At 34.2% G+C, this 19,615-nt stretch overlaps 1 protein-coding gene across 15 annotated transcripts in view; it reads left to right on the top strand.

The window, feature by feature from the left end:
• CADPS (calcium dependent secretion activator) overlaps nt 1-19,615 on the top strand; it is a 2,296,269-nt gene that overhangs the window by 1,868,663 nt on the left and 407,991 nt on the right. For 9 of the 15 annotated variants that reach the window (XM_044077426.1, XM_044077425.1, XM_044077433.1 and 6 more), the window contains 2 exons: nt 975-1,109; nt 8,694-8,849. In XM_044077426.1, coding sequence (XP_043933361.1) covers nt 975-1,109; nt 8,694-8,849 — 291 coding nt within the window. The remainder of the gene's footprint in view (nt 1-974; nt 1,110-8,693; nt 8,850-19,615) is intronic. The other 6 variants (XM_044077436.1, XM_044077434.1, XM_044077437.1 and 3 more) reach the window with 1 other exon arrangement.

Below are 19,615 nucleotides of genomic sequence, written 5' to 3'. Positions count from 1 at the left end.
GAAACAAAAAAAAATGTGATACATGCAGGTGAGTTTAGGGGGGGGTACAGTTTTATAACGTGTACAGAGTCTGTAACATGTTTAGTGTCCATTGCATTTCCAAATTTAAATAGACAAGAGTGTTGATAATGCCTACATTTTGAAAGGTTATGATTTGATGGAATGTTAGTGGGCAATCAAAATTAAAATGACTCACTCACTTCATAAATGTGTTGAGAGTTGGTGCAAGGCTGATCATGTCTATTGCCAACCTTGTTGCTGCTGATGCTGATGTCAAAGATGTTGCAAGTTCCAAGACCAATCTATATTAGATGAATTGACAATGCAAGGGACATAGGTGTAACTCACAGTGTAGGTGTCACTTCACAAAATAGCATTCTGTAGCAGAAACATAATGTGACCAGTACAATAATAAAATCTCATGTGTAAATCTTGAAAGATGTTTAATCATCAGGGAAAATATTTTACAAAACATACTTAGGGAGAAGTTTTAGTTTAGTACCTTTGAAAATAGTTTTAATTTAAAAAGGAGAAAGTTAAGTCAGATTTCAATACATTTTCATTAATAATAATCTTCTCCTGGTTAACCTTTGTATATGGAATTTCACTATAACATTTTAACATTTCTGAATTTTCTTTACCTTAATGTGTTAGACATCATTGTCTGTGCTTTGAAATGCCATCAACAGTACAAGTTACACTTTTATTCTGTGTGGGTATTTGACTTTCTCTTAGTTTGCTGCTTTTCAACTTGTCCATTCTTTTATCTTTTAAGTCACTTTTTCATTTCTGTTGCTGTGAGTAGAACTTCACAACACTCTTTACATGATCATGCTTACAGAAATGTTTTACTTGTTTTCAACTTTTTGTCTTGCTGTAAATGTCTCCCGATTTGTTTGAGAGTGTCATATGCTTCTGCTGCATCTGCATTACCACGGTTATTGTATTTTTCTTTATGTCTGTTTCTTCTGCAGGAGTTTAACAAGTAATCTTCCAAATATGAATCTTCCAAATATGAATCTTCCTAAAGTACCAAATCTGCCAGTTAACCTCCCTCAAATGCCTAGCTTTTCTGCACCGTCATGGATGGCTGCTATCTATGATGCCGAGTGTGTATTCATTTGATATTGGATACCATTAAACTTTCAGTGATCTTGGCATGAATGTATGCTTAGTTATGTGCACACTATATATAAATACTGGAGTTTCTATAGAATTTCTTATAATAATTTTAGTGTGGCCCTTTTTTATCACATGCAATAACACTTTGTTAAAAGTTTGAAAATGCAAATTGTAACTGAGCATTGTACTATTAATATCATATCATGGCTTTGGTAAATTTTACACAACATCTTCGCAGTCTAAGTGGTGGATCCAAATCATTAAACTCTAACTTCTGGTTCCACATCATTGTGGGTTTTGAATGCATAATTCTGTGGCCTAAGTTAATGTAATATATTAGTTTCATAATGTTATCGTTGTAGAAGTCCTAATACTGATTCTTGCATCTGATCCATTTTTTTTGCCTTCCTTGTGAGCAGATTATAAAGCACCATTTATTTTATAGTAGCTATTCCTACCATGCTAATTAAGTTTTTCTTTATTTTGCATTATGTACTACTAAAAGTAGGAGACTATTTTGGATGTTTACCAGACAACGAGGTGGAGATTTTCAACATTTCAGCTACGAGATCACTTTTACCACATAAACCCAGTTGCACACGTACTCAGACACACACATGTACAGTTTAAACTAGAGCTCTAGATAAGGTACCACAAACCAAATATATATATATATATATATATATATATATATATATATATATATATATGTATATATATATATATATATATATATATATATATATATATATATATAGACATGTAGAAATGAAAATGATGTGGTTATATTAAAACTAAACTTTTGCTAATAATAATGATCCTGCATAACACTTTAATAAACTTTTTCAGAAATCATTTAAGCACCAGGAAACTTATATAATTTTATTACACATTTAGTGACTTATAGGATATCATGCAGCTTCCAGTTATTGCCATTCAGGTTTGTCCTTTCTTCTTCTTGTACTTTTTCTTATGCTACATCTTGATCAAAATATTCTTAGAAACAAAAACATTTACTGTTTTTTCCCAGTGCAATTTAGAGCTTACATGAAGTCATGCACAAACGAACATTTCTTGAATACTGAGTGCGCAGTTTCCATTAAATGTTAACACACCAGTAATATCAGTAACTCTTCTAAATTTTTTAGAGTTAGATTTTGATTAGGGGAAATGCACGTAGGCAATTATAGCAATGCATGTGTTATTTCAGACAAAATAAGCCCACTAATGTCACCAGGGAACAGCTTTACATGTCAAACAAATGAAACATATGTTCATGCCAAGATGACTGTTTTAAAAAATGAGTTTAGGTGTCAATTTAAAACATTGAAAACAAACCTCTCTTGTTCTTAGTCTGCATGCTTATGGTACTGTATTTTGAAAAGATATGAATCAAGGCATAGAGATAAAACAAGTTCTTTTCATTTATTACTGTCTTGAAACTATAGTTCCTGACAGAAATTCACATTTTATGCCCAGTGATATGTACTAAGTATATCCTAGTACGTATAGTTTAATTGTCTAACTTTATATTTTTACAACTAAAGGTTAGAGTCAGCTAAAATGAAATGTATTTAAAACTGAATTCATTGCATTTATTACTCTTTTGTAGTCATGTGTTCTGTGTATCAGTACAGATATATAGACTTTATCAAAGATAACAGTGTACCTCAGAATTGTATTATTGTACTAAATCCTTAGCTGGGTTGACAAAATGGACACGTGATATTTAGGCAAAGTACTTGGAATAGTTGACCTGTTGCTAATATTTGTTGATAGTAGTTTACACACATATGTAACAATAGTTTGAAAAATGAAAATGTCTGTAAAATAAATGCAAGAAAGTTCTATTTATATTGAGGATTTGATATAGCCAAATCAAAAATGTTAGTAATATTGAATGAAAATTCATATGATAATTATTTTTCCAAAGTAAAATGTTATTTGAATTGTACTTTAATAGCTTTATCTGTAATCAGACAATGAGGCTGGGTAGGTAAAATGCATGGAACACATGCATAAAGCCCGTATGATAGTTTTCTTCATTACTTTGATGAACTGTATCATATAACCAAAAATTCACTTTCGCTATCAGTGCTATTAAACTGGTTATGGTTATGGATAACCTTTCAATCATTTATTTTTCTAAATGATTTCTGGAACTGGATATGCTGATTTGGTTTTGTTCTAGAAGCTTTCTTAAGTAAGTAATATAGTAAGAGTTATTTATGTACAATGTCCTGCACTTATTATATGAGCTGAGATATTTGGGTTCACAAACAAAAACATTTTATAGTGATCATTTGCTCATTCCTCCTTTCATTCATGCAGTGTGCTAAATATCATTCTTGAATTTAAAATATTCTGCCATCCAATGTGTGCATTTTCATTATTCAGACATAACATCATTATTTTAACTTGGCTTCTATCACTTTGCTTCCTGCCTGAATATTGCTTCCTCCCCTTTATATTAGGTAAGAGATGCAATATGGCAAGAAAATATAGTAGTTGTGAATGTACTGAGAGAGCCCCTGCAAATGTCAGTAAGGTAAAACAAAGTACAACTTTAATGGAAGAGAACTACAAACTGGTTTACACAGAGCAGGCTGAATAGGCAAGGAGTATTTCTACTAATAACCATTTACCAGCATGTTAGAACAGAAGAGTACCACTGTTAATTACTCTATATGCCATATTTATTCCATATATTCGTTGTAAGAAGAATTGGTTTAAGGTGGATAGAGTAAATTTTCTCTCAGCAAATGTTAAGCAGTAGGAAGGTAATAACCAATAACTTAAAGAAAGATATAAATACATACAGGAGTATGTCAAAATAAAATAGACATAACTAAACTTATCTCTAATTTTAATCAATATTATAGATCTTAGACAAAGTTCCATATGTTAGAAAAATATACATAAAAAGATTATACAATATAATTAATTTATAATTTAAATACTGTACAATATACTGTTGCTTAGTTATTTATATATAATTTGTTAAAACACATATTTGTGTGTGTGTATGTGTATATATATATATGTATATATATATATATATATATATAGTTTTTGTTGTTTGCTGATTATTGTTTTATAATTTGTTGTAAAAATTAATTGAAAAAAATAAAATATAAGAACTGAATAATTAATCCAAGATAAATATAAAATGCATTAGAATACAAAAAAGAGATAAGCTCTTGAAAGCAGAACATAAAGAACAGAACTTACATAATCTAAAACAGTATTATTATTATATTATTATTATTACTAGTATTATTATTATATTATTATTATTACTATTATTATTATTATTATTATTATTATTATTATTATTAATTTCTTCAGAAGTCTGAAAAGAATGGTCAATGAAAATAAAGAAAGAGAAATAGCAAAAGTGTAAGGGTTACAATATTAATATGGTTTATATGGACAGTAAGAAAAAAGTTGACATATATGAACATTCTCTGGACATAGTACTCTATTATTACAGTTTTACAATACAAACACCATTTTATGGCAGTATTTTATTTTATTTAAGTATGAAGGCTGTGATTTGAGAATGCACAGCTCCTAACATAGAGCACTTTTACATCAAGTACATTTCTCAAATCAAGTACCTGTTTCTCAGATAAATAATACTGACTGACTATACAGTGTACAAGTGGTTCTTAGAATTTCTAGTTCACCAGAACCATTTGCACAGTGTATAAAATCATGTGTCTGAGAATAGAATTTGAAAAGTGGAATTGCACAAGAGATAATGAAGACATTTCAGTTTTCCAGTTTTCATTTGTTCACCAAGGCAAAAGAAGCTAGATAGGAAATTCAAGTGGTAGTGCATGGAAATTTACTCAGAAGTACTTTTTTTATCTATAAAAAACAAATATAAATGTAAACCCAAATCTGAAAAGGGGTAGCAAAATCAGTAGCCCATATAATAGGTATAACTTCATACTGCATGCTTATATTTACCAAAAAAAAGCATGTTGTTCATCCATCTTGGCCAAACACTTTATAGTCTTTGTACGTCCCATAAAATAGTTGTTACAGAAGTAAAAATGACAAATGAAACAACTACTTTCTCATCATTAGTAACTTGGAAGTTTGTGAATAATTGTGTAAGAGGAAGAAGCGAAGAACAAAATCATTTAACTTATCACCACTATTTCTAAATAGCAATTTATTTTCTGATGAAAGGTGTATCTGACCAGCTTAATTCACCCTTAAAAGCATTACTGTAGTATATTAGGTGGAGTAATGCCAGTTGATGTAATCATTTTACATTTCCAAATTGCAGCCAGCACAGAGAATTAAAGCTTCAAACTATTAATGAGGTGCTTCTTGTGTCTGTGGAACAGGGTATGATTCCTTCTACCTTCATTTACCTACTATATGACTCTAAGCAAGCCACTTAACCAGATAGTGGTCAATGGTCACCACTGAAAAGGAACAATTGGTCCAGTGGGCTTACCTAATCGACAAATAGGTAAACTAAAAATATATAAGTAAATGCAATTTAAAATTGTGAAGGTGATGCATCACTGTGATGAATTGTTATAGAAAGTATTGCAATGTAGTAGGTTATTAATTGTGTGCTCTATTCATTAATAAGTTAAAATAGCATATATAATCTTAAATAATGGTAAGTAATGTCCTGTGGAAAGTATGAGCAGCCATATGCAAGGCAGGACATATTAACAATGACTCCCACTGAAAATAGATTATGTATTACTGAAATTTTTATTTCATTTTTTGAAAGAGCCCAACTAAAATATACCAGTGTCAGAAAAATGCTGTTTAATTAAAGAAGGTATTTTATGCTATATGTTGAAATGCATTGTAGGGCCAGTGTTTTCTGAATGCAAATGCATTATAAAGTAAAAGGGAATGGCATTTTATCATCATTGAAAATATATATGGGAGCAAAAATATTGGGTTAGCATAGAGAATACTGAACTCAAGCAGAACTGTGATGGTATTTGGTGAAAGCCCTGTAGTTTATCTAGAAAGGTTAGGCTAACAAGTTAGTTTCAAGTCTTCTAATATGTTACATTTTGCCCTGTCCTATGAGTCCAATGCATTTGTTAAAGGATATGGATAGGTTCACTCACATAGAGAACTGATAGCATCAGTATATAAAAGGAAGGTAAGGTATGACATCTTGAGAAGGAATTAATTTAGTGTGCATGAGTCTCAGGAATTTGGAATAAATATAAAAGACTAGAACAGAGGGATGCAGATGACAACATGTTTTCTAAAGATGTTTGAATCTGAGGTTAATCTGAAAGCAGTAATAAACTTTAAATTAAAGTTAAGAACACTGTGACAAAATGTCAGTGTTACCCATAATTACCCAGGGCTGGTACTCCTCAATAGTTACTCTGCAATTTTATTGAAGAATTTCAATTAACAATGAAAATATAGTCAGTAATCAAACATCTTTCCATAAAAAGTATTTAAATATAGAACATATATGCAGCACATAGTAATTTTAATTGCACTTAATCTGATTGTATAACTGTAGTAGTGTATACTAGCTATGAGTTATTACACTGTTTGTTAATTGTCCTCATGGTTATGTCCTTCTTCTGTGATTTGTGACACTATCACAGGTGATGTAGGGAAATCCTCAGTAAATCTTGACATGTCATTCCTTGCTGCTTAAATAATTTGTCATATACAACATAAAAACAGCTAGAGCTGCTCTTTACATCATGTTTAATAATAATAAGGCACTTCAGCTGTTGGTTATTTGGAAATATATCTACTCTCCATATGACTATAGCATTCATTTTGCTTGTGGCATTAAAAAAGGTGGGTAAATCTCCCAAAATCCATAACATGTCATGACTTGCATATTATATAAGGTATTATATGCAGACATGGAATCATGCCAACCATGTAGATAAAACAGTAAAAGTTTAATGTTTTCTACAAAACTTTGAATTTTAAGAAACAAATACCATGTCAAACAGTACATATTCAGGCCTGCGGCAAGTTTAACAAAACATTGGATAACATAATCGATATATTTATAAACCTAACATAAACTACTAGCAGTATGGCTGTTATTACTTTCAGTACTACTGAGCACGTACAGAGAAATACTGTTACCTACCTAATTTTGCTGTCCCTCTATGCTGTTGTGGTTACAGTACAAGGAAGTTGCATTTTCACATTTCTCTGCCTTCCTTTTCTTTATGTCTAAGTTGCTGGATGCCTTAGGTATTAGATAGATATTAACATTACACTGTCATTGTGGTTTCACTCTGGTTTATAGAGATCAGGTATTGTATACGAGACTGTAATTGTACAAATGAGAACAGATGACTACAAACTGAGTAGGTCAGAATATGCATATTTGTTTCAGTATTAAACTGCTATTAACAAAATGCCTGATTCTATATTTTTTCAGTTATGATTTTCTGCCTCCTCCATTTATTACAGTAGGAGTTATCTCCATCTTGTTTTAACCTATTTCTAGCGATGTCTTTGGAGTTGTTCCTTTTTTGAAGCAGTGTCACCCTTTGTTAGCACAGGATCCTAAGATTACTCCTGGCATGTTGGGAGTGTGGTGTTCACCTTGCAGTAGATGTGTTTGCATTAGAGATCTTTTTCCCCTGAAGCATTATTGTAATGCAGCTGACATTGTCATAATAGAAACATGCAACCTCTGTTTCTATAGATAATGTTGGAAGGATTGATAATGCATGGTGTGCTCAATATGTTACAAAATCTGGTGTTAATGGTGGTGGTGTGCGAAGGAAGGCTATCTTATATTTTAAATGCAGCAGTTCATTTTAAAATATCATCTGTAGTAGACAAGTGAGAATGATAAGTATTCATATGTAGTGCTGCTGCTAAAAAGCAGATAATTGTGCAGTGCTATGGAATATATATATGCGATGTACTGAGAGGATTAGTGTAAGACACTTTTGCAGTGAATCATTTTCCTTGCTGCAAAATGATGTAGATATCATGTGAATCTTTATTTATAGCCTTGTTTGACTAATTTAAATGTCAATATCCTGTATACTGATTACTTTTTAAATAAAAGAAATCTTTATTTTCAACCATTAAAAATTATTACAAATAGCCTCGCTCACCACAGGTTAGCACTATCCCTAACCTGGTATTTGACATTTTCAAGATTGTACTTAATGCATGAAAATGTGACCAGTAATAATCACATGCTTTGTTGTGGTTATTGTCTGATGCAGTTGTTAACTGCAATCTTCAGTTGTAATGTTAATAATCAAGCTACTATATATGATTATTAACGTATATTGTTTTTACCATATAAATCATACTTTGGTACGGAAATTATATTTTAGTATGATACCATGGCCTGTTATTAGTTTTGAATTTCTATTGCTAAACATGAACCTGATATGAATTGTTAAATGTGTGGTAAAAACGTAAAACATCCTTGATAATGTAACTTTCCTTTCATTGTTTTGTGCATTACCTCCCGTCTTCCAGTATAGATTGCATAAACAGAATTAATGCATTTAATGTTCAGTTATCTGTTGTTGATTGTAACACACATTTCTGTGTTATTCTGCTAGTAATGGCTCAGGTACATCTGAGGATTTGTTCTGGAAGCTTGATGCCTTGCAAACTTTCATTCGAGATCTGCACTGGCCTGAAGAAGAATTTGCAAAACACTTAGAACAGCGTCTGAAGCTCATGGCAAGTGATATGATTGAATCATGTGTCAAGAGGTAATGAGATTTGTGTTTGTCTGTACTACCCTACTTTAAGAATATCAAAGAAAGAATGAACATCTTTAATTACTATAAGGATCAAAGTAGCTCTGCATTGTAAGATTACTAGTAAAAAATATTTATATGTTTTGTTATATGTAAGGAATTTGGCAGCTTGCAGTATCACTGTCACTGCAGGATACCATAACTCAAAAAGCAAAAGTGGTTGTCAGTTGTACTTGCCACTGTGTTAATTAAAAGTGCCTGTTTTAACTTGCTAATATCTTAGTGTGCATCGATTTCCTCCACACACTTTATCCTTTCATTATCTCAGGAATGGTACTTGCCTGAAACTCAGAAATGTTGTAACACATCTAATAAATCAGTGGACACAGCTTGCATATATTGTTGTACAGACCACATTCTGGAAAAAAAAACAGAGCTACTTTTGTTCATTTCTATTGTAAATTATTTATTTTAGTTTGAGATTATCTTGAAAAGTTTGTCAGCCTATTCTACAGCCTTGACAATATATATATAATATTAAATTTGATGGTTTACAGTTTGGAACCAAGGTTAATTTTTTAGATATCCATTTATCAGGAGGGAAGGATGGACTTATTTCTACTACTGTTCATCAGAAATTCATAGATGGTAATCACTATTTATTTGGGACTAGTTGTCATCCGCCCCATACGTTGAAATCTTTACCTTATGGAGAAATTATCCGGTTATCTAGGCTTTGTAATGATGGCCTAGATTTGGAGAAACAAATTAATAAGCCAATAAATATGTTCCTATAAAGGGGCTATAGTAAAAATTTAATTTGTGAATCAATTGATAAATTAATTCAATCAAATTTTAATAAGGAAATTAACAGCAGCAACGAAACCGGAGAAGTTAGTAATACTAATTTTAAGACTGTAGCAACTAGGAGGGTGACTAAACAACAAAAAATCTTCTTTGTTACTGCTTTTAATTTATTAAGTGCTGAAGTTTGGGATCTCATTAAATATTATTGGACTTTTTTGCTACAAGATGAATTTATCCATAGTCTTATTCCTGATGTTCCTTATATAGCTTATAAGAGAGGACAGAATTTAGGGGATAAATTAGTTAAAGCGTATTATGTCTCTCCTGTGATGAGACTTGGTCTTTCATTATCAATTTGTGGTACTATACCATGTCATAACTGTAATGTGTGTCCTTATATTAGACTAAATTTTCCTAGAATTAATTGAAAAATATTTAGACCACATAGTTGCTTTTCATGCTATACATTGGGTGTGATTTATTGTCTTAAGTGTCCCTGTAACCTTTTCTATATTGAGGAAACAAAAAGAAAATTTAGAATTAGGCTACAGGAACATATCTGGGATATTAAAAGGGGAACTTTGGAAAGTCCTTTAGCACTGCACTTTATGGAAAAGCATAGTGGCAATGCCAATTTATTACAAGCCACCATTCTAGAACAAGTTTTTATCAAGAAGGGGGATGAAAAATTACTTAAAAACATTTTACTTTATAAAGAAACTGTATTTATACTTAAATTTAATACATTATCACCAATGGGTTTAAACAGAGAAGTAAATTGGAGATGTTTACTCTAATTTTATGTTTTGTTACCAATGAGCTTAAACTGAATAATATTTTTGGTGATGTTTTACTTTAAGTTTGATGCTAATCAGTTTTTATCATGTCTTTAATTGCATTTAATTGAATGATTATTTAATATATATATATATATATATATATATATATGGGAGTGTGTTTTCATTAAATGTTTGTACTCGTTGAAGGCTGTTGTGGCCGAGGTGCTAAGACTGATATGTTAATACATTTCATCTGTGTGGAATCCTTGTTGTTTTTTGATTTTATTCTACAGCCTTTCTAGCCTATGATAGCTTCATATCAGAAGGGTGACTCCAACAAGTATTGCTATTATAAAGCAAAGGACTCCATAGGAAGTACATCACTTCTAAATCTTTTTTAGTTTTTTTTTTCAGGGCACAGGGCTAGCAACACCTAAACTTCACTGGCCTGCAAAATTATTACAGCAAACTAATGAATCAAACCAATGGATAAAATTAAATTATAAAGAGCAAATAGTAAGCTAGGCCAAGAAGAAATAACAAGAATAAATATGACATTAACATTAGTAATATTCAACAAATCCTAAGTATAGATATCTACAAAAAGTCAAGTAAATGTTAACTGTAGCAGGGCTAAAAAAATCTGTGGATGTTAGCTTCAAAATGTACAAGAGAAGGTAAAATACTTTATTAGAGAATGAAGACAGTGTGTGAATGAAATAAAAGTTGAATAAGGTAAATAGAAGGGCATAGGGATGAACAATATGAGAAAATGACAGTATGGTGAATGAGAATTTGAGAAAGTCAGGTATGAAGAAATTGAACATCTGGATATTTGGATTAACAGACAGAAGGAGGACTCAGTTAAGGAAGGGAAGAAGCATTGTGTGAATCAATATTTAAGAATAAAGGTTGAATAGAGAAATGGCAAGAGATGTTTATAGGTAAAGGATGTCCCATCAAGTGGCTGCATTACTAGAAAAACAGTTATATTTAGGTTTATTTTGGATGTGTTTTTAAGTTTTGCTCAAAGTTCAGGGTAAGACTGCACCGCTTTAAAGTGGTCAGGAAAAATTCCAAGGTTGAAAGGCAATAATGGAGAAGTTATGTTCTGTACAGTGAAGATAAGACTGAGTTGTGTGTGAACAGAAGCTAAGAAGGAATGGATCTTAACATGAAGCTTAAGGTTCTAGTGATTAGAAGTCTAACAAAACAGAGAAAGGCATCTAATTTAGTTTAAACATTAGTGATGTAAATACTAATTTAGAAGATTGCATTCCGGAAGCCATTTCATTGTGACCAGTGTTTGACAGTGAAGTTCAATCATTTCAAAAAGGAGAGTGAAACTGAATGCTGCTGATAGCTTGTAATGTAAATGTTTTTTTTTTGAGGCTTCATCTATAATGCGAATGGGACGTCTGTATTCAACTTGGAGCTGAAGAACACATTTTCCAGTTCCAATCCTATCTTCAGGGTAGAGAATGTGTAAAGGTATAGAAGCACAGGAAAGGCTTGCTATTTTTTGTCCAAGTCATATTAATCTGATGATGGAAATTTAGGTGTTGATCTAGCTAAATGTGCAGATAGAAAAATTATTTGCTGTTTGTAATGGTGTTTGATTACTGGGAAGTACTAGACAGTTTTGGGGAGCAGAGGAAATGTTTTACTTCAAGAAGTAATTATATATTGCTACGTAATTTAGAAAGCAAGTTGATGTTGTTTTCTAATTGTGCTTTTATTGTGGATAGTAGGGAACACATAGATAACCATGCTGTCAGCATGTGATCGAAAGCTGTTGCAGGTGTGCAGGTAGTCTGTTGATGAATATGCAGAAAAGGAGAAGTGATACGATGGAAATCTGGAAGACTCTTTGATTAAGTGGGAAGCTCTGAGGGAATTTGAAACCAGTCTTAAATTTGAAGCAGCAATTTGCCAATAAACCAGTGAATCACTAAAGGGCATTAGAAATTATTCCTATTGCTATTAAGGAATCTAGAGGAAGGCTGTTGTTAAGAACATCTAAACCATTTTAATGCATATTACTGACTTTGCCTTCAAACCACCCAGTGTTGTCTAAGAAAGTGTACTTGTACTGTACCTACAGAGGAAGCAAACTTTATACACCAACCTCTTACTAGTTCTGCATGTTTCTCCTCTCATTCTACATCCACTAATTCAACTGGCTATCCTGTTCACTTTAAATCTGCAACTTCAATCATGTTTATATTTCAGAGCCATATACATATACCAGATAAGTAATGTTCACTTACAAAGTACATCTGCACACATTTTGATGTAATGTAGCCACAACACTTCTGCTCAAGATTCAGCTATAGGGTAGTTTCTGATTTTCAGTAAATCACACGATGAAGCTAGTAAATATTTAATGAAGACAGTGTCTTTATGTTTGCAATAAAAACTGGAGCAATCTTCCCCTGTAGATGTGTCTGCCCATTTATTTATGCTATAACATTAACTGATCTTACTGTATTTGCCTTTCATTCACATTTGCTTATTTCATGGGACTACATATTCTGTGAATTAAATTGTATTTCTTAGCTTCAGTTACTCACTTCATTGTATCAATATCAGCATCACCTTCCTTCTTCCAGTTTTGTACATCGGTTCAAGGTGTCACATCAACAGTTTTGAAATGGCCCAGCCAGAGCCCAGACCTAAATCCAATAGAAAATCTGTGGGGTGACCTGATGAGGGCTGTGCACAAGTGATGCCCTTGCAACCTGACAGATTTAGAGCACTTTTGCAAGGAAGAGTGGGCAAATATTGTCATATCAAGACATGCTGATAGACTCCAACCCAAGAAGACTGAATGCTGTAATTAAATCAAAAGGTGCTTCAACAAAGTATTAGTTTAAGGGTGTGCACACTTATGCATCCACCTTATTGTACGTTTTTTATTTTTTATATTTTTCCCCTAACAGATTTGTTTGCTTTTCAATTGAATTGTACAGGTTATAGGTCACACTAAAAGGTAGGAAAAGTTTTGAAATGATTTATTGTGGTCTCATTTCTTTATAGCATAAAAACCTGGCATTTTAACAGGGATGTGTAAACTTTTTATATCCACTGTAAATGTATTTCCATCTTCTCTTCACATATGTGATTAGTAGTTCAGTTTTCTTTCTGTACATTGTAACAGTGCACATTGGTTCCTCTAGATTAATTTCCTTGACATATAATTTTGGGTCTCATCACAAAACAAAAATACAGTGATTTTTTTATACATCTTTGCAAAGTGATGATTATTCCACACTTGAGTTAATTCTTGCTTTACGTGGTATTTTTGTTAACTATGTCGTTCGCCATGCTCACTCATTATTTCAAGTCCACAGATATCTGACTAGATTTCTGTCTTTTCTCATAATTTACATTAATCCTTTCATCAAAAGGAGCTCTGTCACAGAGACTCTTTTTTGTAAAAGAACTTTATTTTCACTCTAACTCCCTGTCCACAATTATTAACATAGATATTACTAAAAGTAATTAAAGTAATCTGAAAGTTAAGTTTACAAAAGTCTCAGCTTTAAACATTCTGTGCCTCATGGAAAATGGTTATCTCTCACTTCCTGACAGTAAAACTTGGTTAGCGCTCTATTAACTCTAGAAATATTGCTGTTAGTGTAATATTAAGTACAACAGCAGCATTATTTGTAACATGTTGTGCATTAATTTTCTGTTGGTCTTTCTGAATTATTCATCCCATTCTCACTTCTGTAAATATCTAAAAGGTAAATTGTTTCTTATATGATCCATGTTTAGTAGTCACCAGTAGCATAGCTAGGGGAGGACAAAGGGGGCAATCACCCCAGATGCAAGGTGTTCAGGCATGCCAATTGCCGATCCCAATTGCTCTTTAATGCAAACTCACTTTTAAAAGATGGTATTGCACTTGTGGTCAAACCTGAGTGCTGTAGCACTCCCTGTCTAATCTAAACTGTAGCAACTGCTTGCTACAATGGTAGCATGCTGAATGCTACAGTTCAAAATAAAAAAAAAAAAAGGTGTGTTTCTTTTTTTTCCCATATGTAGGGCAAAAGTCAGGAGCAGGGCAAAGAAACAGGACTTGATTGGCTGCTGAATTTCAGGAGCCTCATGTACCCAAATGTGGATTTTTTTAATCAGCTGAGAAGGGGTAGACATAATTGTAGACTGTTCAGATTTTCACAGAATGTCCAAATTTTCCCTCACATTTTTGGTCTGTTCCTCATAAAATTTTTGGGTTTCTGGGAAATCACCGAGGATTAAAGACAATAAATAATGACATACATGTGGTTTTCAGACTCCAAATCATTCAGAAAATGCATGGCAATACAAATTGTGTTATTCGAGTAACTTTGTAAGTTTAAAAGAGCATATTTAACATATGACCCCATTTTATGATTTGTCCAGATTTACAACCTTTTTAGACAAGGGCAGTGCAATTGTGATTTTAGACAAAGGTATTTATTTAAAAATTAAGCAAGATTCTTAAATGTGGAAAAAAAAGTTAAGAAAATAATATGTAATGAGATTTTACATGAGGTTAATAGTGCAGTATATGAATTACAGTTTATGGATGACATTTCTTTGGATGTATTTAGGTTCATAGGTTCATAGGTTCATACTAGGCTATCTGCCCTAGGGCATTTATAAGCCTAGCCAGAATGTGTTTGGCTTTCGCCACCCATTTTAAATTTATTTTGCTATGCCCTTTTTCGAGGTTAGTATACTGTGCCTCTGTCTAACAGTGACACAGAAGTGATACCCGGGGTAAACCTACGATCTCCCATCCACTCATCAAGATTCCTCTTGAAGAGAGTCAATGAGGGACTCTGCCTAACCTGGACTGGGATTTTATTCCAGAGTGAAGGGAGCCTCTGGGTTATGAATCTGTCCCTCCAGCATGTCCTATTTATTTTAGTGCTGAGGTTCAAGTCTCTCGAGTGCGTAGCTCGATGGGATTTGGATTTTCTGAGGTGCAACATGTCCATTAATTCCGGGTTGGACATGGCTTTATACGTCAGGCACAGATCGCCTCTGAACAGGTGGTATGCCACTGAGTAGAGCTGGAGTTTCTTTAACCGGGCAGCATATGGCATCTGTTTGAGCCCTTTGATCCTCTTGGTTAGGTACTTTTGGGGTCTTTCCAGTTGCTGCAGGTGTCTGGTAAGGTACATCCCGAAAGGGGCATTGTACTCAATTATGGGCCTGATGAGGGATGTGTAAAGAGGCACGATGACGTCCCCTGATCTAGATGTGAATCCCTTCATGATTAGGTGGACTATATAAAATGTTTTTCTAACCACTTTGGCCACGTGGTTGTCAAATGAGAGATTGCTATCAACTTGGGTCCCCAGGTTGGGTCCCCATTTAATTATTTTTCTATTCTACATCCTGTCACCCTTTTTTATATGGGCTCCTGAAAATTCATAAAATCCACCTATGAGACCTATTGTCTCAGGTGGTAGATGAATAACAAAACTCATCTCTCTTTACTTAAAACATACTTTGAGCCCTTACTTACAGAAGACAAGAAGTTATATCAGAGATATGAAAGAATTTTTGCATAAATTGAGGCAATGTCATGAATTTAATCAGCAGAGTGATTAGTTGCTTTTCTTACATTGGATATCACTTCTTTATTTACAGTAATAACAAATGATTATGGTATAGGGCCATAAGACAGTTTTTGTGTTCCAGTAGTGAGGAGCAAGACAAATAGAAACTATGTGTTCCCTTTTAGATATAGTTTAAAATATTAATGCATTTATATTTGAGCATGAGCTTTTTCATTGGGTCTCTGGGGTGGCAGTGGGGACATCAGTCGCATATACATATGCCAACTTAGTATTGAATAACTGGGAAATTCATAATATATACAGTGATTTACACTATTTAACTCAGTTTATATCTTTTTATAAGTGTTTTGCAGATGATGTGTTTTTAATTTGGACAGGTAGAATCTACATGAATTTTTTAAATACCTTGACAACAATACTAATTTTCTTAAGTTTAAAATGAAATTTGCAAGAAATGAAATTAATTTTATGGCTATTAACATTGTAAAAGAGGATACAAATGTAGAGACTTGTATGCACAAGAAAAAAGTTTATGCAAATAGATTATTGCTTAGGCATAGTATGCATCCCCAACATGTGTTTAAGGGGATTGTACAAAGCCAACATTTTAGAATGAGTAGGCTTAATACAAATGATCAAATATATAATAAAAAGTCTTAGAAATGCATCAAGAATTTCGGATAAGAAACTATGGTTATAACATTCTTAATGACACTAAAAACTATGTAGATAGTAAGAGAACTAGACTGGATAAACCATATTTTAGAAATAGTAGTGAGAATAATATGGTGAGTGAGCAAGGCACTGGCAGTAGTGTTATTAGATATATTACTAGTTACAACATCAAGACAAAGGTTGTCCAAGAAATAATTCGTAATAATTGCATAGTTCTAAGTGATCATTCTGAATTAAGTAATATGATAGGAAATACACCACACTTTGCATGCAAAAGAATGAAACATTTGAAGCAAAGACTGTGCTATTAAAAAGCTAATTATAGACCTATAAATAAAGTGACTAAAAGTTCCAAGGTAGGTTCCTTCCCTTGTTTCAAATGTGTGAATTGTAACTGTATAAGTAAACAGATTTTCTACATGCAATTACAAATAAAAGATATGAAATACAATGCTTTGCCACATGTGTTATAGAAAATATAGTGTACCTTGCTACCTGCTCAGAGTGCTCAGAATTTTATGTAGGGAAATGTGTGAGAAAATTGTAGGAATTACTGAACACATGCCTGATATAAGGAGGAATGTTTAAACTAATGTTTTGAGGGGAATTTAACAAAGCCTACACAAACTTTTTTTTCATGTAGGCATAGTGGCACACTGCTTATATGAAAGCAAGCAGGTGTATGATTCAGGAAACAGCTGGGCTGCGCTCACACACGTGCCTACACAGAAGTATCCATGGCATGCAAATCACCTAATAAGCAGGTGAATTGCATGCAAATGAGGGAGGTAGAGTGATCCAGGAAGCAGATAGACAGTCATGCAGACCCCGTGTTGGTGCCCATAGTGTACACAGAAAAATTCCATGTACAGGATGTAAAAAATAACAGGGGCTGTAAAAGTGCAGGTAGATAGGTAGAAATAGCATAGCAGAGACAGATATTTGCAAAACTATCCACCATGTGTCCAAAATCATATAGAAAATAATTAAAAATAATTTTTTTTTTTAATAATGTGGGTATGTTTGCAAGGCATGCCGTGGTGTGCACACATGCTATTATGAAAAAAAAAATTAAAAAAGTGCAAAAATGAAATTTAGTAATATGTGACAGTAATGTATTACAGGACCCTGCTTGGAGTATCTACAATGGTGGAATGGTTCTATTGTTAAGGAGACAGTGCCTGGAACAGTATTGTTTCCAGGTTGTGTGCACGGATCCCTATACAAATGAGCTGGGGTTACTGAATAGCTCAAACGGCTATCCGTGTCCACAGATCCCATCCGTGTAGGCACAGAACCATGTTGGTGTCCACAGAATAGGTAGCTGACATCAAAGGGGGATGTGTCTGAGGACTTGTAAGCTCATTGGAGGTCAGCAATGCCAGTTTGCATGGTGCAGCGCTTTGCTCAGCAGGGAGGGTGTACATGTTTAAGCTTTGTTTACCTTCACGGTACATGTTTCATCATGTTTGAGCATGTTTGCTTGGCGTGCCAACATGCTGAGCATGACCTTTCATGGAGGCATGTATACTGAGTGCTGAGCACTGTTTACTTTTGCTGCACGCGTTTGCTTGGCACACCACAGTCCCGAGAGAGGAAGGATGTTCAAAAAAAATAAACTGGCTGAGAAAGGCAATGAGATCTTAATTACTGATGACCCTTGTTTCACTTAAACAAGGGCCATTAACAGTCCTTAATGATGTATATGGCACGTAGAATGCATCATAGTTAGCCAATCACATCTGCACCTACAGCAGAGCACTATAAAGGTCGCACACACCCTACAATCTAATGTCATCCCATACTCTGCACCAGTGGAGTACAGAGGTAGGAGTGTTTAACTGAAGGAATGCTAGGGGCTGCTGCAGGTCTGCTACATCTGTATGCACTAGATGCTGAGGTTAATGCTGCTGCTGCTGACAATAGTCCTAGACTGAGAAGGAGAAGAGTGTTCAGGCCCAGGCTAACCTTCCAGGGGCTACATGAACTGGAGATTGTAGAGCCCTACAGTGTGGACAGGGACATACTACAGGAACTCACTGAGCTCTGCTGACCCCCAATTCAGACCCAGAGCCAACAGATGGGAGCCCATCCCAGTGGAAAGAAAGGTATGTGTATCTCTTAGGGTACTAGCTACGGGTACTGTCCAAAGACCAACTGGGGACATAATGGGGGTCTCACAGACATCAACATCCAAGGTACTCCACCAGTTCCTGGATGCAAAGCTACCACATGCCTGTAACCACTTTTATTTTCTTTACACCCCTAAGGAGAGGACCAGCAATATGCAACACTTCTACCATATAGCCCACTACCCTGAGGTACTGGGTGCCATAGATTACACTCATGTACACATCAAGGCAACACCCGGTGAGAAGGGTAGACTCTATGTCAACCGCAAGGGGTATCACTCTATCAAATGCCAGGTCGTGTGCAATGCCCAGGGCATTATCATGAATGTGTGTGCTGGCAGCTCTGGCAATTATCACAACTCCCATATCTAGCATGTATCACAGATGCACCAGATGTTTGCTAGGGGGAGCATCCCATACGGCCATTTACTGGGGGATGCTGGCTGTGTACTAGAACCATGGATGATGACACCCATCAGAAATGCAGACACACCCACTGAAGAATGCCATAATGAGGCACACACACAAACTAAGAACATTATAGGTCATGTATTTTGGCTGCTGAAGGCACGGTTCCACTGCCTGAATATATCTGGTGGAGCCCTGCAGTATTCTCCAGCCACATGTGAACACATGTTCACAGTATGTGCCATGCTACACAATATGATCCTGTGGAAACAGCTGCAGAAGGATTAGCAAAGGGAAGGAATACACAACCCACTACCAGTGACTATGTCATCACAGCCACACTCACATGGGGGCTCCTGGGAGGAAACCTCAGGCAGATGTATGCATGGCCAATATAC

This window comes from Protopterus annectens, chromosome 7.part0 (genome assembly GCF_019279795.1).
Source record: "Protopterus annectens isolate FY-2018-M chromosome 7.part0, PAN1.0, whole genome shotgun sequence".
Lineage (NCBI taxonomy): Eukaryota > Metazoa > Chordata > Ceratodontiformes > Protopteridae > Protopterus > Protopterus annectens.
This window is presented reverse-complemented; position numbering and strand designations above follow the sequence as displayed.